Source organism: Porites lutea, chromosome 8, assembly GCF_958299795.1.
Source record: "Porites lutea chromosome 8, jaPorLute2.1, whole genome shotgun sequence".
Lineage (NCBI taxonomy): Eukaryota > Metazoa > Cnidaria > Anthozoa > Scleractinia > Poritidae > Porites > Porites lutea.
Genome location: NC_133208.1, coordinates 8,141,182 through 8,160,544, shown reverse-complemented (window position 1 = coordinate 8,160,544; position 19,363 = coordinate 8,141,182). Strand labels below are relative to the sequence as shown.

The 19,363-nt window shown below is 38.9% G+C and overlaps 1 protein-coding gene across 1 annotated transcript in view; it reads left to right on the top strand.

The window, feature by feature from the left end:
• Positions 1-19,363, top strand: part of LOC140946889 (uncharacterized) — a 40,855-nt gene that overhangs the window by 475 nt on the left and 21,017 nt on the right. Inside the window, exons 3-8 of the mRNA XM_073395996.1 lie at positions 3,114-3,206; positions 5,394-5,501; positions 12,231-12,347; positions 12,641-12,769; positions 13,662-13,784; positions 14,434-14,556. Coding sequence (XP_073252097.1) covers positions 3,122-3,206; positions 5,394-5,501; positions 12,231-12,347; positions 12,641-12,769; positions 13,662-13,784; positions 14,434-14,556 — 685 coding nt within the window. The 5' untranslated portion in view covers positions 3,114-3,121. The remainder of the gene's footprint in view (positions 1-3,113; positions 3,207-5,393; positions 5,502-12,230; positions 12,348-12,640; positions 12,770-13,661; positions 13,785-14,433; positions 14,557-19,363) is intronic.

The following is a 19,363-nucleotide window of genomic DNA, read 5'->3' as shown; positions in this document are numbered from 1 at the left end:
TATTTTCTATTTCAGTTTCCTTTTTTTTTTCAACTTCATTTAGCATACATTACCATACTCAGAGACAAAAGAAAAACAAAAATTACCTGAGATAAAAAAAAAATAACATAAAATAACTACAACATATACATGTCATATATATATTCAAAGTCAAGATTAATGCCACGTCTGGTTACTTCTCATCCACGGCTCCTGACCTTCCTTCCTTCCTTCCTTCCCTAGATTCAGTGATTAATACCGGGATCCAATAATTGTTTTTAATTATTATTTTTTTAAATAATTCCAAGCTTTAAAAACTTAGCTTACCTTCAACTGCATATCCCTCATCAATTCCTGAAGATATTCTACAAATAGTAGACGTCGTCGGAAAAGAAACATTTTTAAACATTGTTTTTTTTGCTTTCAGTAAAAGGATGTTACACCAATGTTTCGGGTCAACGCATCAATTAGCAGTCGTCTTATACACGAGCCAGTATCTTTTCCTTCATAGTAGACTTACTTTTACAGCTAGCATGTTCATCGCTCACCTCATAGAAGCACTTCGATGTATCAATCTTATGACTTCGCCATTCAGAATTTCAGAATGATTTCAGCTACAGTGATTGGATTGCGTTTACAATTCTTGACCGAGAAAAATGACGCTTTTCTCCATCAGCGGGAAATGCGATAAAAAAAAGAACGAAAAATATCCGGTGTTGCATGGACACCACTCGATACAAAAGAACACCGAATAATTATGGCGACAAGATACAAGTTTAGGGGACTTTCCCTTCGCCTTATACTCGGAGCCATGTCGTGCCTAATTTGTAACTTGTATTTATGTTAACCTTAATGACCGGATTCTCTATTTTCTGGCCCGGCATCAACGGATCCATTCTTTATTAATTTACTCATTTGTTTATTTATCTATCTTACAATTATTTTCTTCACAGGGTGACGATATATTTTAAGTAATAAGGAATTCTATTTCTGAAACTTGCACTAGAATCAAACTTAAACAACTGAGCGAACAGCTGCTCGGATCTTTCTCAAAAAAATGCATTTTTTAAAAGGAAAATAAGTGTATTAATATATTCAACATTTTTAGTGGTCTTCATGAAGTAAAAAAAAAATGAAAAACAAAAAAACAAAACAAAAGAAAAACTGAAAACAGAAAAAATAGAGTGGAACTTTTTGAAAGAAATTCCAGTGCATTTTTTAAAGTACTTGAAGACTGCAACATAATTGGCTTTTCTTTAGTTTTCTTTTTGTTGCTTTTTTTTGTTGTTGTTGTTGTTTAGTTTTCGTGTTTGTCTTGGTTTTGTTTTACAGCGGTTACCACTAACACGCGCCCTAGAAGGGTTTTTCCTCTCTGTTGAAACCTGAGTTTTCGTGGACGTCAATCAACTGTTTCCATGGTTTTCTCACGCGCTCTGACAGAGAAGGTTCTCTCATCGCTGAATGAAGGGCGAAAACTTAAAGAATTATTTCGAATGACGACGGCGTTATTAATTATTTCATTATGATAAAGGATTATGTTGTTAAAACGACGAGGTCTCTGCGAGCTGGGTAACGTAAAGGTTTTCAGGTAGTTTATTTATTTGATTGAATGAAAACACGGGAGCCGTGGACGAAGTACCAAGGAGTATGAATTCAAAGAAACTAAAGATATCACACCGACAAAATAAAAACGTTTCCTCTGAATGGAGGTTGTTTTCGAAAACGAATTTTCAAACCTGCAGATCTACTTATCATTTTTTATGTTACCTAATAGAATCCAGAACTAGCAAGAACTCAGACGAGTTGCGAGCGAGTATTGAGAAAGCTTATCTGGTTGCAACTTACAGTGTGTAAAAAAGTCGATAATTTGAGTTTCCTCCGACAAAAACTCAACAACTTCGTACTCCTCGTAATCTTGACATAAAGCTGTGTCAGATCCTGTAGCAAAATATTGCAAAAACGGCTTAAACGCCGACATGCTCTACCAATTGCTCGAGAAACGGCGAAAAGAATCTTTTCTAGGCCAACGCGTGAAAAACCATGGTAACTGTTGATTGACGTCCACCAAAACGCAGGTTTGAACCGAAGAAAAAACCCTTTGAGGGCACGTGCAGTGTTAGTGGTAACCGTTGTAAGTCCCGGTCTCTTTTTAAGTCTCTTTTTTGTTTGATCAAATAAACAGCAGGGTGATCTGCGATCGGACTATAGAATTCCCTGGCGTACTTCTTTATAATAAGATGTCTGCTCCGTCTCGGTGGGAACTCAACTGTTGAAGTTACTGATTGGATACTATAATTAAGTACATAAGCTGGATAGATAATTAACGTTTTAGCCTGAGCAGGGTAATACATATATAGGATTAATCGTGTATGTTGTGAAATAGAGTAAGGAAGTTAAGGAATTATTCCTCGTGGCATCACCGGCATTTTGCAATAGGCTTTGATAGATTGGAGTAGCACAATTTTTGGCACAATTAGTCACTACGAGCATAATTTTCATCTATTTTTCGAAAAAAAAGCACTGCTAGCATAATTAGCACTTTTTGGTATAATTTTGCGGTACAAAAATTGTCATTTATTGAACATGCAACCAATGTTTTTGGTCCGAGATCTGTGTTACAGGCAAATCTAAGTAACGAATTCATTTATTTGTCTGTGGTTACTTGGGGTGGCGTCCGCGTGTTGGTTGTTTATTGTTTAAGTTTTTATACTTGTCAGACAATGAATTAAGGACTCTTAAAGTTTTTTGATGTAAACAGGGTAAACGAGTTTGCCATTTACTTGTCAATGAAGCAGTGAGGTGTTTTTTTTTTACCAAATTTGAAGTAAAAAGTGAGAAACATAATTTCGGATTTTTTTTTTTGTTTGTTTTTTTTTCCTGAAACGAGCTTAATTTACAAAAACTGGCAGAATTATTGGCATAATTTTAGAAATATACGTGCACTGCAAGTAGCATATCATGCTACTTTTGCGAGAACAATCTGTCAAAGCCTATTTCCCAGGGGTACCCTCCTTCCTCCCCTCCCCCCCCCCCCGCTTACCCGTTGTTATTAAACTTTGCGTGCATAACTCTTTAACACCCACGAAATAAATTCAGTGACATGCTATGAACCATGATTATTTTGTTTTCAACAGATTGGAAGATGGCAGGCATGAAAACATTATTCATTATTTTCGTTATCATGTTCCCAGTCGCGATGATAACAGAGGAAGATGTAAATCATGGAGGTAATAACTACGACAAAAACTTAATTGCGCACCTGCGGATTGTCGCCATTTTATTTCAACATCCTGTCTCTGTTTCATGTACAGAAAGCCACTTAAAATTTTTATTTTTACACTTTCCCTATAACATCATTCCGAGGATTTATTCACCATAATTTTTACATCGTCCATAAAATTTGCATGAGAATTGTTTTCAATTTTTCACGTGAGTAAGCGGTCATCATAAGAGAAATTGAAGACAATTTACTTATGCACGATTCTTGGGGGTAAACAATTTTGTTTTATGGGCGATGTAAAAATTGTGAATATGTCTAACCCTTTCATTGTTTTCTTATAATTTTTTTAAATTTAACACTTCAAAAATTTGCGATCAACATTTCGCAAAATTTCTTACGTAGAGTCCTTTCATGAATCGCCTTGCTCTATTTTTTCTTACTTCATGGATTTGAAATAAGTTTGTATTTGAGAAAATCTTGCTATACAAACAGCTCTTTAAATCGGACAACTCCCTGGTGTTGGCCCCTGTCATTGCCCAGTCATTTGACTTTAACAATGCTCTCTATAAGGCGGAAACCTCTCTAAGAAGGACAACGGACACTTTCAAAACCGTCAACGGTCCCTTGTATACCGCAAAACGGAAATGTAGGTGCACTACATGACAAGTAATTGCAATTAGGGTAAGCAAATTATATACTCATTCCAAATACAGTACCCGTCTTCTTACAGCTCGTATTTTCTAAACGCCTCATGGAGAACCTCTTAACCTGTGAAACAGCTATCTTCTCCGTCTTTTAGCTGAACTCTTTGAGCCTAATGGGATTTTCAAATGGTGATATAAAAAACAAACCATTATAACGAATTAATTTTCATATAATATGAAGTACTTAAAGTGATGTACTGTAGAATCCCAGAAACTCGAACTCTCAGGGGAAACGAAAAACAGTTCGAGTTAGCGAGTTATCGGGGTCGATTGAAAAATTTAATTTACCATGTTGCAGTTTTTTTTGGTCAAGGGAAAGGAATTTTAGTTCGAAATGGCGAGGAATTCTAGTTTTCCGACTTCGAGTTGACTGAGTGAAAATGACTAGAAAGTGGGGTGAAATCCAAGGGAAATTGGACTTAGTTTGAGTTAGTGATCGAGGAGTTCGAGTTATCCGAGTTCGAGTTATCGGGGTTCTACTGTATCATTATTAATTTTGTTTTGCTTGAGTATAAACTGTTGTTAAAAGAAGCAAATACTGATTTTTTTATCACTTTTTAGTGTAGCCTTGTTCCGATTCCACCTTTCCAGTACATTAATTGATTGTTTTGCACAAGTAAAATGTGGACTGTATTTATTGCGAATAAGTTTAGCTTTATTTTCTTGTAATTAATGGCGCCATCTTACTTTGACTCTCCATTACCGAGACAACTCCCTTTAATAGAAGGAGAGTATTATTATTATTATTATTATTATTATTATTATTATTGTCATTATTGTTTTATCGTCATTTTTCTATTATTGTTATTATTTATTATTATTAGATAATAATCTATTTTAATCGTTATATTAATTTATTATTGTTTTGCACGATTGATAAAATATCGTTAGCTTACAAATAATAATATCATAGGTGACGAATTACTCCTTAATTTTGGCGCGAAATTTCAGCGTTAATTTGTAACTTCACATGTGAAATTACAAAATTGCTATGGCAACCTTCCGTACGTCTCAGTGTCAAGATGGCGACGAAGTTTTAAAATGCCGTGAATGAAGATGTCATGGCAAACAAAGACGCTTTAGAAAACCTGAACACACAAGAGAACATCAAGAAGGATTCTAACAGGTATTTTGCCGAAATAGTCAGAAAAATTCTGAATTTTATAAGCCAAATTTAAGGTCTAGGCATTTGAGAGAGTGGAGTTCTCAATCGATACGATCCAGGATAAACATGTCAAAAATCCAAGATTGTTATAACGTGATTCGTCACCCATGATATTAATAGGTAATCAAATGGTATACTCGTGAAATTAGGGAATAATTTCACGCGCGTTTTGTCCAAATCCTAATAATTTCCCTCGCCTAAAGGATAGGGAAACTATAAGGATTTGGACAAAACGCCCGTGAAATTATTCCCTATTATAAATTTCACTCGTCACCATTTGATTACACATACAAATTTACTGTTTATATGTGTTGCTGGTTTGCAGTTTGTCCTGTTCCGAAGACAAAAGAGGAAGAGGAGTTTATTAAAGAGCGGGAAAGGAACAGAGAGTTAATGGAAGAAATCGCCAGAGAAATTGAAATGACCTGCTTAGGTAAGTTAAAAAATGAAAAAAAAAACAAAACAATAATAATAATAAAAACCTTGGATGAGCAAGTCCTTCCGCGCGAATTGCATGCCCTTTTGAATAGCTGAACCCTTTGGGGCAGTTGGGAATGTTTCATATGGAACAATGTAGAGTTTGCATTTCTAAAGCCACTTTGACTTACCCTTTTAGTTTAAGCCATTTAGTCGGTAAGCAGCGAATCCAGGAAGTTATACATACATACACTGTATGTCTACAGGTAGTCATTTCGACTCCTGAAAGAGGATCATAAGGTTACAAGATCGATATCTCTCTTTACAGATAACCCACCCAGCCCAGGGGAGGTTGGGGTTGGGGTCAACGTCCCTTACTCTTACTCGTACGAGATAAGTGAAAGTGCTGTGACATGGGACCAACAGGTTTTCGTCCTTACATCCTAGAATTCTCAAGAAAGTGTAACCGTTTGCAGATGTCATTACAAAGGCATCACTTGCTTCTCAGTAATTTAAAGAGCCTGATTGTTTTTGCGGTCGGGATTTGAACCCGCGACCTCCAGCTTCGCAGACCAGCGCTCTTCCGGCTGGGCTAACCAGAAGGCGGAGGTTAATAAGAACTTGGCACACTGCTACCTTATTGTGCAAATCCTGACTTATCCTGTCAGAGTTATAAACAAACATTTTGGGCAAAAATCCACCGCCAATTTCGCTATTTGTCTACTACCAGGAAGGGGGCGAGACGAGATCTGGGACCAAGAAACGATGTTCTCACAACTTGCAAAGCGGTCAGCCCGCGTAGTGCGTAGTGGTCAGCGGATAATTGCAGTATTTTTCCCACAGTATTTATTTTTAGATTTAGAAGCAAAAAGCAAACCGGCAGAGGAAATCAGAAATGCTTAAAAAATTGAAAAAAATAACTGATCATGCATCGTTGTTTTTCTTGCATATCGTATTTTTCTTTCGGTACTGAAAGTGCGGGGGAAACCGTGTTAGATCTTAACCAACAACAATGCGCTCGATCGATTTATAGGTTACATCGTTTTTGCCAGGTAAGGATAACTTGATGGTGATAAAAATTACTGGAGAAAGTGTCAAATTTATCGGAAGCAAGTATATTCATAGAGCTTTAAATATGAGCTTACAGCTTCACAATGATAACTGAATAAACGTTCACACTTCATGACATTTCACTTCGTTTATTACGATCAGTCAACACCTTGAATCCAAAGTTCAAATTCAAAACGATCCTAATAAACAAATCACAACTACTACTGAAAGCTCTGCACCTTGAAGCGGCTTTAACTTTCCTAAGGTTTGCAGCAAAACATGCACACTGCCCGATAGCTCAGCTCTTCGGCGGTTCTTATCAGCTGTACGGAGCTATATGTTGCATTTTCCAAACTCTGCAGAGGAAAATTTTTTAACAGAAAAAGAAAACCACATACTATGTCTGAAAAGCGACATAAAATCAATATATTTGCGAATTACCAAAATATAATAGCGAGAAAGAGTCCCGCCTTCGACCGCCATGTTTTTGTTTCTTCCCAAAAAAAAGCTAAGTTCAGGCGAACGGACGAAACCAAACAATACGATACGATCACCTCCCCCATCTTAAAAGGGAAATTGGAGCAAAAACTGATTGAGGCAAAAGAGAACTTGGAAAAAATGTACGAAAATAAAACCCAGGGAACTATCTTACGGTCCAAAACCCGCTGGTATAACGAAGGTGAAAAAAATTCAAAATACTTTTTCAACTTAGAAAAACGTCACTTTAAGCGCAAAGTTATAAGTCAACTTTGTAGAGCTGACAACACAACTTTAACATCCGATAGTGATATTCTCCAAGAATGTGTTGACTTTTATAGTAAACTATATACAGCAGCAGATCAATACACAATGAAAGCGATAATCTCCGTTTTTTCTCAGTTGATAATTTTGTGCGGCTCGACGAGGATTCCAAAGCATCCTGTGAAGGTCTTTTAAATGTGAATTAATGTCTAAATGCTCTCAAGACGATGGAAGCAAACAAGTCGCCAGGCTCAGATGGGTTTCCAGCAGAATTTTAATAAGGTATTATGGAGTGACCTTGCCCCCCTTTTTAGTGAATGCTATTAATTGCTCTTTTCAAAAAGGGCTACTATCGGTGACGCAGCGACAAGATATTATTTCTCTTTTACCAAAGAAGGACAAAAACCCTCTTTTTCTAAAAAATTGGAGGCCATTTCTCTTCTAAACTGCGACTATAAAATCGCGTCTAAAGCGATAGGTAATCGAATAAAGCGGGTTCTTCCTAAAATTATCAATGGTGATCAAAGTGGCTTCTTGAAGGGACGCTCTATTGCAGAAAATATTTTTCTAATTGACAGTATTATAAATTACGCAGGTAATATGAATAAACCTGGCTTATTGATGTTCATTGACTTTGAGAAGGCATTTGACTCGGTAGAGTGGGCTTTTATAGAAAGAGCCCTTAACTATTTCAATTTTGGGCCCTCTCTAGTAAACTGGTTCAGATTATTTTATAATCAGGTCTCCAGTGCTATCCAGAACAATGGATGGGTCTCGGAGAGCTTTTCTTTAGGTAGAGGGGTCAGGCAAGGTTGCCCGATGTCGCCGTATCTATTTATAATATCGGCCGAGATATTAGCCAACTTCATTAGGAGAGATAAAGATGTAAAAGGTTTTATGACGGGTGAAGTCGAACACAAGCTAAGCCAATTTGCTGATGACACGACGTTGAAACTCGATGGCTCAGTGGGCTCTTTTCGTAGAGCAATCGAGGTGTTAGATGAGTTTCAAGTGATTTCTGGCCTTAAGGTGAATTATGAGAAAACCAAAGTGCTCTGGGTGGGTTCGGCAAAAAACAGAGGCCCTATGGAGTGCAACAAGCCTGATATCTCCTGGGTGAAGGGGAAAGTCTTTGCATTAGGTGTGTGGTTCGCAACGGACAGAAACGTAATGCTCCGTTCTAACTACGATGAGAGGATTGGGAAAATAAAAAAACGTTAATGAAACATGGCAATTTAGGAGACTCACCTTATTGGGAAAAATCACTCTTATCAAAAGTCTTCTGGTCTCTCAACTCATTTATATTTTGACTCCGCTCCCTACTTATACAAACGCACTGCAAACGGTCAACAAACTTCTTTTTGAGTTCCTTTGGGACGGTAAAGGCGACAAGATTAAAAGAGAGCATATTATAAGGGATTATGAGCAGGGTGGTTTGAGGATGATTGATATACATATATAAGTTCAATAAGTCTCTCAAAGCATCCTGGATCAAGAAGTACCTTGACCCGACAAATAATGGAAGATGGAATTTTTTCTTTGATGTTAATCTTCAAATGTATGGTGGGAAATCTGTTTTCTCTTGTAATCTACACAAGGATGACATTCCACTGTTAAAAATACGTAATCCTTTTGTATGTGAGGTCATGTCAATCTGGGCGGAATTGCATTTCTCTGATGCTGTAGCCATCTCCATTGCAAATGTGGGCGATCAGATTATTTGGCTTAATTCATTGGTAAGAATTGACAATCAGCCTGTATTCCGTAAACACTGGGTGGATCATGGTGTCTGCAAAATTTCTCATCTATTAGATGAGGGTGGGAACCTCCTCGGATATGATGCCATGAAATCAAATTTTCAGGAGTTAAATTGGTTAGAATATTGTAGTATAGCTTCAGCTGTCAAATCACTTATAAATAAGATGCAAAATGAACCGACGTACGAGGTTGTTTCCACCGAGGGAACATCTATAACTGAATTAACATCTAAAAGTAAAGTTAACAACTTTATTTATAAGTCGCTACTGAGAAAAAGAATCTCTACACCGGGACCCATTAGAAGCCAAGAGAAGTGGCTCAGTGACCTTCAAGTCGAAAAAGCAAGTGATATTGATTGAAAAGATGCATACACAATCGCTTTCCACTGTACGGCTAGTACAAAATTAAGAACTTTTTGTTATAAGTTTTTGCATCGGAGGATTGCTACCAATGATTTTTTACAGAAAATTAGTTTAAAGCAATCGGACAAATGCTCTTTTTGCCAAAGGGAAATAGAATTTATATCTCATCTATTTCTGAGATGTTCGGCAATAATTGCTTTTCGGAACGATGGTAAACAATTTTTAATTCAAAAGGGCCTCAAGAGTACTGCACTAACCGATTTGCATCTGACGGCACTCTCTAAATTTGCACCCTCTACCCCCATTGATCTCGTTCTTCTCATTGGGAGATATCATATATACTCGAGCAAACTTGCAGGTACGTCTCCCTCCATGTACGTCTCAATTCCGTCATTGAGATGGAAAAACAAGAAGCCCTCCGCTGTAATTCTTTCACCGTCTTTTCAAACAAATGGAAATTTTTTCTTATTTAAATTTGTTGCTTGCACTGGTTACCCTCTAACTAATCGCTTTGACTTAGCCATATGTCCCGCAAAGTTGAGCCATTCACCGTCCACCGTTCACCGTCCTTTCCTTTTATTGTAGGTAGCTAAGCGAATTCAAGCATAAATGTAACCTCAGCTATTTTTATGTTTGTTTCGTCAAGTTGTAATATGTATACGTTTTGAGTAATATAAATTTAGCTCAAATGATAAATTAAATTTTAAAAAAAGACCGTTGATCTATGTTAATGATCTATGGACTTGACGTAATGCGCATGATCAGTACACAAATCCGCTGGCAAGACGCTTGCTGATCGCTTTGCAAGTTGTGAGAACATCGTTTGGATTTCACTTAAGAGAATTTATGGGAAGTAGCTTCCCCCCCCCAGTCTACTACTCTTTTCAATTTGATTTACCCCTATTCCGGAAAGCTAACTACAAGGCACAATTCCATGGGTTAAAAGGCTATAAGCTGGACTAGATAATAAAGGAATGAAAGAGAGCAAGCAAGAAACCTCCAGAAAACATTTATGCCAGTTTTAGTCTTTTCTCAAAACGCACAAAATTTTCGGTCTTGGAACCAGTAATGGTAAACATTTTTGACAAATTATTTCTAGTCCATGAGCCGTTTTGTGAGAAGTGGGTAAAAATGCAATGTTGTAGTAACCCCTGATTAGACATAGTTTCCTTGTGACAAATGTATATCAATTAAATCATATTGGAGAACTGCGGAAATGAAATCAAATGAAGAATGATCCTCGCAGTTGTGAACGCAATTTATTTATGCAATTACGTAAGAAGCCTGAAAAAAATTCAGGACTTTAACGACATTTGAACCCGTGACCTCGCTATATCGGTGCGACGCTCTAACCAGCTAAGCTATAAAGCCACTGATGTTGTACGTGGTCAAGCCATTTTTGAGTGAAAACGCATGTTTTTTCAACTTTTGCGATCTTAACCTGATTTCTAATTCTTGGTAAAATCCACCCAAGACGGGCGGCCTAGATGGCGTGCATTGTTGGTGACGTCACAGGCCTCCGGCAGCGCCACCACCTATAAATTATACTTCATCTTGAGAGAAGATCAGAGGCTTTCCACTAAAGGCAAAACGTTTCGAAATACTGCAACATATCAGAAACTCCGAAGAGGGGTTCCATCAACACCATCCCCTTGTACCACGGTGGGGGTATGAATTTGCCTGTACGTCCGATTGTTAATAAATCCGAATCAGAATTTCATGGATTTCTCGTATTATCGTTCTATTATATTAGGAAATGCGAAAAAAGATTTGTAAAACTGTTCGCGTGCAAGACAACTGTTCTTGAGAACAGCTTTTCAGTAAAAGCAGAACTTAGCTGTGAAACTAAAACTTGCCGACTAGTAACAGCGGAGCTCAGACTAAAGGTTAGCGTTAAAGGAAAGAGAGCCAATACCGCTTTTAGCACGACAAATTTGTGAGTTTACGCAACAAGACGGCAGAAAGAAGAGGACGGCAAAAAGCTTGTATGCGACAAACGTGACAGGTCTATTACTTACGTGTTTTGTGGTGATCTTCAATTAAGTTGTTTTCTGGTCTTTTGCAAAAAGACCTGTTTAAAGGTAGGGGAAGTTCGACGGAATAGTTTTTCGAACAAAATTATTTTCACGCTTGTTACACAAGGTTTGCCTTCTTCTTTCCTCTCCCGTCCAGTTGCGTAAGCTCACTCTTAGTGAACTTAATTACACAACCGGACGGGAGAGGAAAGAAGACGGCAAACCTTGTGTAACAAGCGTGATAATAATTTTGTTTGAAACAACTTTTCGCCAAACTTCACTCTCCTTTAAACGAAATTTTTTTGTAAACACTAGTAAACGTTAATGCTAGGTGAATATCACGACAAAACACGTACGTAATCGTCCTAGCCTATCACTTCTGTCATGCACAAGTGTTTTGGCGACCTCTTCTTCCTGCCATCCTGTTGCGTAAACTCACAATTATCCCGCGCGGACGTCAGTCCAAAAGCACGCGAAATACTAAGACCAGAAGTTCAATTTCACTTGCATAGCAACCACGTAGCCTAGCAACATGATACGACAAGGGGCCCTAAGGGATGCAACGTTTCTTGATTGGAGTATTGAGACCAACGTTTTCTCAGTAGGATTCTTGTTGAAAGTACGCCAAAAAATATATTTTTTTCATAGTTTATAATAATTTGAACCAGGAGATCATGATCTCAGTTGTTTGAGCTCAAACATTGTTGCAAACATAAATAATCAAAACAACTGTTAAGCTGGCTTAAAGTGTGAAACTAACCTTTACAGGTAAAGGAAGAAAGGAATTCTTATAAGTAACTTCTACTTGCTGATTTTTAGACGAGTGTGAAACTGGACTACATAACTGCCACGATGATGCATACTGCACCAACACCAAGCGTTCCTTCACGTGTACTTGCAAATCAGGATATTCTGGGGATGGTGTCAACTGTGCAGGTAACAAACCTACATACGCAGCGTGAACTTACAGGATCTAAACTTTAGTTGTATGCCACCACATGAGAAATAAAAAAATAAGCCAATAACAAAAACTAGAAACTGGTTTCCTATCAATTTATCACAGGGACATGTCTTTGTTATGAGTAGCATGAAACAAAATAAACAAAAGAAGTGCTCCTTGTTATTTCAGGGTTACCGTTCGAATGCATTACACTACTATCCCCCATTCGATAGGAATATAAATATCGAACTTGGTTAGTTTCTTGATAATTTAGCCCCTTTATTTCCAGACGTAGACGAGTGTAAGACAGAAAAACACCAATGTGATGAAGCTATTTCAGCGTGCGAAAACACTAAAGGATCCTTCAAGTGTCACTGTCACAAAGGGTATTTTAAAAGTGGACAACATCAATGTACAGGTAACGTCCACTTCAAGATCTCTTAATTGAAACATTCAGATGCTTCGTAGCCACGTCTTCTGTTTATGTCAAGTTAGCGCCCTTACAATTTTCTATTTTCAGCTTTTTTGGCGCTTTAAGTTGAAACGGGTTTTCTTTGAGCGAAGCACGCTAACTGGAGGTAAATCCTTATCCCTTTTAATATACATAAAAACTACCAAATTTGTATTGCCTACCTCTTTTCAGTGTCTTAACTATTATAGTGGCGGTTTGCCCGAAAAAAAGGGAAAACTACCGAACAAGAATGAAGATAGACAACAACTGGTTGACATGCATTGCCCAGGGTGCGTTGCCCAACGCCTTTGCTTATAAACTCCCTATATCATAATTAGCCTGCTCCCACGCAGACGTTATTAGGTGAGTCATATATATAGTTCCTCCCCACAAGAGGAAGGGAGGAATGCGACTCTCCTAGAAAGGCCTGTGTGCGAGGCTAATTTTTTATATTAAGTACCAGATGTTACCTGGAACTAGCAATGACTCTAGCCTGCTTAGCAGGGGCTTGAACCGAATCCAGAAAGTAGTATGGCCTCAAGGAAGGTCGGAGCGCGCGAGGGAGACACGCAGGAAGAGAGGTAGCGCCTGCCTGAGAGGTCAATGAAAATCGTACCAAAAAAAACAAAACAACCTCTTTTGCATTATGATTTCCTCTGATTTTCTCCTTTGAAAGTCGTTTTCACTAAAGACCAGTTAATTTTAAGTCGCGTCAATTTCCAACAACGTAATTTCATAAAGCGTTAATTTCCTATAATAAGGCAGATATCTGTTATTATGGTAGGCCAAAGTTACTTGGAATAAAAGAAAAGAAAACTAAATCAGTTTTTTGATTCAGTGCCTGACTTTTGAATTGCAGATGAAAATGAGTGTGAAACAGGAAAGCACAACTGTCATGCAAACGCTAATTGCAAAAACACTAAAGGATCCTTTGAGTGCACCTGCAAGCCAGGGTATTCTGGGAATGGAGTTAACTGCACAGGTGAAAGCAATATTTCGGTCTTCTTTATAATGAATCTGTTTTCTAATCAACTCCATTTATCTCGCCTTAAAGCCAAGACCAGCCACAAGGCAGTATGCAGCTTAGTCTCTAGAGCTACAGTTTGTTCTTTTAAGCTGGATAATGAGTATCGAAATGCCCTTGCATGGTGCTATAGTTTGTGATTTGCAGTATCTGTATGCGATTTTAGCCTTGTAACTGCTTGAGATATTTACGTTTTTTGATGTATTATTATATTGTGCCCCCGCAAGATTGTCATGTCCGCACACGCATTCACGCTGGGTGAGCTTACTACATTTAATTATATCAGACCAATGTACACAATTCCTCTTTAGAGTATGAGCGGAAACGTGTCCTTTTTATCCCTCCTTCTGTTGGCAATTTTTCTTTAGAGAGGAAGTCATTCTGTATTCTCTAATATCCTGCTTCCTTAGGTCTCGCGAATCCTCTATCTATACACTTGATGTCATTTCTGAATTTCTCACCTGCTCAATATATAGCAAAAATGTTTTTGCTTTTCAGTATAGACAGAAATCTCTCTCTCCCTCTCTCTTCTTATCGTAACCAATCCTAGGAAATAAAAGGTTAAGTAAATCAGTTTTGATGATTTAGTCCTGCATCTGATTTGCAGACGTAAACGAGTGTATAACAGGAGAGCACAACTGTGACGCTAATGCAGTCTGCAATAACACTGAAGGATCTTTCGAGTGTACTTGCAAGCCAGGGTATTCGGGGAACGGAGTTAACTGTACAGGTGATTATCAACTTCAACTTCAACTTTATTCATTCACTTTCAGTTTACAATTACACGATAGCTTCCACCCGCGAATAGGAGAGCCTAATCGAGGCGGGGGAAGAGACACACAAATTTAAAGAAAGAAAAGAAAAAAAGAACTATTTTACAAACAGTACCAGCTGTGGCAAAATAAAAACTATAGTATGTATTAAGCTAATTTAATTGCAATATGATTTTGCACAGAGAATATAAATTTAGTTGTGTTCCTGAGCTAGTTAAATTTAAGTTGATGCATGATTTCAGTGATTTCAAGACAGTCATCAGATTTAGACAAAATTTCAAAGAGCTTATTCCTTATCTTTTTCTGAAAGGTAGATTTTGGTAAGTTTCTCATATCTGAGGGTAAAGAATTCCAGATTTTTGGTCCAACTCTTAGAAGAACTACGCATTTTTTCAAGCCTTGAGTGTTCGGTATAGAAATCATCATTGAGAGAAGATCGGGTAGGATATGAGTGCACCTCAGAAATCCTAGTAAAGGCTCTCTTGATATTTTCGGGTGCAGAATTGTTAGATTATATTTCAGTTAAGACGTGGATCGTCTTAATGTTAAGGCTATTAATTCAGTATTATTTTGTCTCGAGTTCACGCGTTTGAGTCCCTGAGTAGAATCCAAAAGTGACATTTCCAAATGTACAAATAAGAGTTTTAAGTCAAGCCTTTGATCGACAAAGTGATCGTTATCATAATTATTTAGCAATTACTGAATGAGGCTGAGTAGGCTGCATGTGAAGAATTATGTAGAGCGAAGAGGATGTTATCCTCAATCTTGCGGTGACTTAATCCAGCTTGATCGAAGTTTAGTACATCTGATCAATCCACTGAAGGCGTTACTTCTCCCAGTAAAGATAGATCATAGATAAGAAAATAATCAAATCGCAGCCGGCTGAAGGCTGAATTGTTTAATTATTTACAATACAATAAAAAAGTATAAAATAATGGTAAAAGACTAATTTCAATTTTGTCAATTAGGAATAATGATAATGAAGAACTGAAAAAGAAAGGAAAAATAACGTAATAACACTTAATCTTACATTATAATAACATGTTTGGACTGCCGCACATGGCTGGTTTGAACGAATTTTTGCTGCGGTTTGTGCGAAAGTGGGGCAAGTCGTAAACACTCTCATACGTGGTATTGTAGTAGCTTTGGTGGTTCGGAGAAAGCAACAAGCAAGCGAATTTGTGCTTATTCGAGGATATACTATTAAACAGCTAAGTGCTGAGACCAAAACTGACTAAACAGTGTTTGTATGATTTATCAGGCGCTATTATGGAGAGCGCTCTTTTTTGTACACGCTCACTTAGACAGTCGGGTAGGCTATGGTGGAAAATGGGCGAGCAATATTCTAGAACGGGTCTCATTGCTGTACAGTGGAAGTCAACAATATCTTTAAAGCTCAAGTTGAACCAAAAAAAAAATACAAACGCTTATTTGCTTTCCTAATAGTTTCATTTAGTATTGACCAAATCAATGGATAGCAATTTTCGCGCGTTCTGATTGGCGATTGGTGATTTTTATCCAACTGATTTGGTAAGTACTAAAACAACTATCCCCCTCATGGTCGGCTCATAGCGCTCGGTATATTCCACCTGACTATTCTGATCACCTCCCCTTCGGGGGATAGTTGTATATGATATAAACGTTCCACTTGAGATCGTTAATAATAATAATAATAATAGTAGTAGTCTATTCTCACCTGTCTCCCTCACGCCTATTGTTGAGTATGGGCACCAACAGTCTCGTGTTGAAGATAACCCTACAATACCACGGCGGAGACCACAAAAACCGCACAAACGGATGCCCATCCTCAAAACGAGAACCCCAAACTGAAAACCCCGTCCTAACAAAAACAGAAATTAGGAACGAGGAAACGCAGAAACGAAGTCTTTTAAGCGATTAAGATCCGCATATAAAGTTGTGGAGGCGGAGGCCGCCAATTCGTTTGAAGACAATAAGTCAGAAGGAGATCCTTCACGAAGAACTTCAGCTAACTTCATGTAGTAAAGGGCAGTACCCTTGTTGGACCAACCCACGTGGGACATCACCTCAGCGAGCTGTGATCCAGACAAAGCGAGGGTAATGGCGGAGCCCGAGCGGAAACCGTGCAGAGTTTCGCCTTCATCAATTTTCGCGTCCTTTAAATAATATTTCAAGCGGGCGTCTGCGGAAGAACTTGTAAGGGGCTTATTGACGATATGACCCTGGTGATTAGTGGGGCGAAATAAGTAGCCGTTGGAGAGAGTTATGCGTAGTTCTGAGGCGACAGCCACATATGTTTCAATTGCCTTGACCGGGCAAAGCTGGGGATTTGAATGGCGACGAATTCCAAAGACGTTGTAGGCGCCGTCTCGTAAAGTTTTACCCCAAACATGATTAAATAAAAAGCCATCGTCTTTAGGGAAACGCATAATTTCTGCGGTTTTCACACATCCCAGATCAGAACCTCTATCCGCGCTGAAGAATAGAGTTTTAAAGAATGCTTGATCTCGAGCCAGAATAAAGAGAGCGGAAGGGCTGACTGCCGGATCCGCCATTTTTCTATCCCATAACCTTGCCAGAAGTAAGAGCTTCGGTAGAAAAAACGGAACTGCTTGCTTGGGGACGATATGAGCACGCAATTGTTCCTCAGAAACAGCCTTAAGATAACCTTGGACTGGAGAAGAAGCAGCAGGATTACCAAAACCTAGCATACTATTCCATTCGCCAGAACGGCCGGCCTCGTTAAATATTGCACGAAGTTTTCCAATATAGGAATCCACGGTTTTAAACGCGAGTCGCTTGGGGCAACCGCAATCAGAAGCATCTTGGTTTGGGGCATTTACACATTCAGCTACATGGACAACCCTTTTCCCGTGACGATCTTTCCAAATCAGAAAACGCGAAACATCTTCGGGGGTGGCGGAATAGATAGACTTTGTATTAGGCAAAGAGGCTAAAAAGGTTTCAAACTCCACGCGCAAAGAGGATTTTTGCTTTGAATACGAAGACGTGTTGGCCGTTTGTGTAAGCTGTTGCAAACGAGCATCAATGGCTGCGAGATCCACTTTTATTTTCGAGGCAGGCTGACGTGGGACTGACTTTCTTTTGTAGCCACACATTTGGCAAAAACGAAACAAATGGTCGTTGGCATAAGCACATGAAGGGCAAGCTACAGCGGGGATAAAAAACCGCTGTACTTGTGGGAGATCCTAATAGGGAAGACAGATGAAAGACTAAATGAGAATAAATACCAAATATAGTTGAAAATAACTAAATAAAATCAAGGAGAGACGAAAAGTACAAGACTCGATGACTTTATTGAAATTACATCTGAATGACAGAAACACATCAAATGCAAAAGCAAAATGGATTTGTTTGCTTGATAATCCTTAAACAGTATGAAATACTGCGAGTCTAATTATTTGAAATCCGGAAAACCCAAAGGTCCCAGGGGATCGGCCTGTCACCCAAGATACTATCCCTGGAAGGGGTGAGAAGAACGCCACTAGCCCCTTTAGAGGCTAGCAAGGAGCTGGAAGAGCATGCAGACAGAAGCAAAGGCCACCAAAAACGACGTGGGATCACGTCTGGGACAACAAGGGTGTATGGCAACTTAAGGCTATTAAGATACTTAAAGACCTTGGGAATAAGGCAAATGGGCGGGAAAACGTAAGGATTCGAAAAAATCTCAGGTCGATACAAGTTAGGGGATTGTGCAAACACATTAACCCCCAAAGCATTAACTAAGGGACTTTCAGAAAAAAATGGTAGAGGTTTGCCAGATAGGTCAGTTTGGACATTTGAAGCCCGTGCCATAAGATCAACGGAGTGACCTTTAGGACCGCCATACAGACTTTGGACCAAATCCCACGTTTTTGGACTAAGTCTAGAGTCCTGAAAGCTTAGCCGACGGGAGGGAGAATCCGCAGGGTTCTCAGGGCCAGGAACATAGTAGATATGCAGATCAACGTTAAGATGCATGGTAGTTTGAAACAAGCACTTAAGAGCGGTCACCAAAGAGTGGGAACGGGAACCACGCCTGTTCCAAGAGTGAAGCAAAACCTGACTGTCAACAAATGCATCCACTCATGAGTTTCTTACCGTACTCCCAAAGGATTGTAAGGCATTGTTGAGGGCAAGAGTTTCCTTGGTAGCAATGTCGGCCCCAATAACAGAAGAATCCCAGTAGTCGGAAGTGCTAACAGTAACGGCACCAGGACTCAATACACCTCCCCAAGCAAAAGAGGAAGAATCCGAGAACAAACGAAAATGGCAGTGTTTCTCGGAACGCCAAGGAAGGAAGCCGTTCCAGGTTTCCAAAAAGAGCCAATGCTCCAACTCCTGTCTCAAGGGCCCGGATAGTTTGACCGGTCGAGATGAGCGCACAGCACGAGAAAGGGCCAAGTTAATTTCGTTTGTATAAAGCCTTGCACCTGGCACGGCCAGAACCATTGAAATGCACTTCCCTCCTAACCTTTGGAGAGTAACCAGGTCGATGGATTCTGAACTAAGAGCCTGCTTGAGAAGAGTAAGAAACTTTTTTTTCTTGTGAGGCAATAAAATGAAGGCCTGTTTCTCGGAATCGGAAATAAAACCCAAGTAAGGGACTTGCTTGCAAGGTACCAAAGTCGATTTATCCAAACCAATAAAATAACCGAGGGAGGAAAGGATAAAACACGTAAGAAAGCAGCGTTGGCTAAAGCCAAATTAATGCTATCCTGGGAGGGCAAATTTTGATAAGCAACCGGAAGACAACCATCAGGGAAAGAAAGCTGACTACTGTGA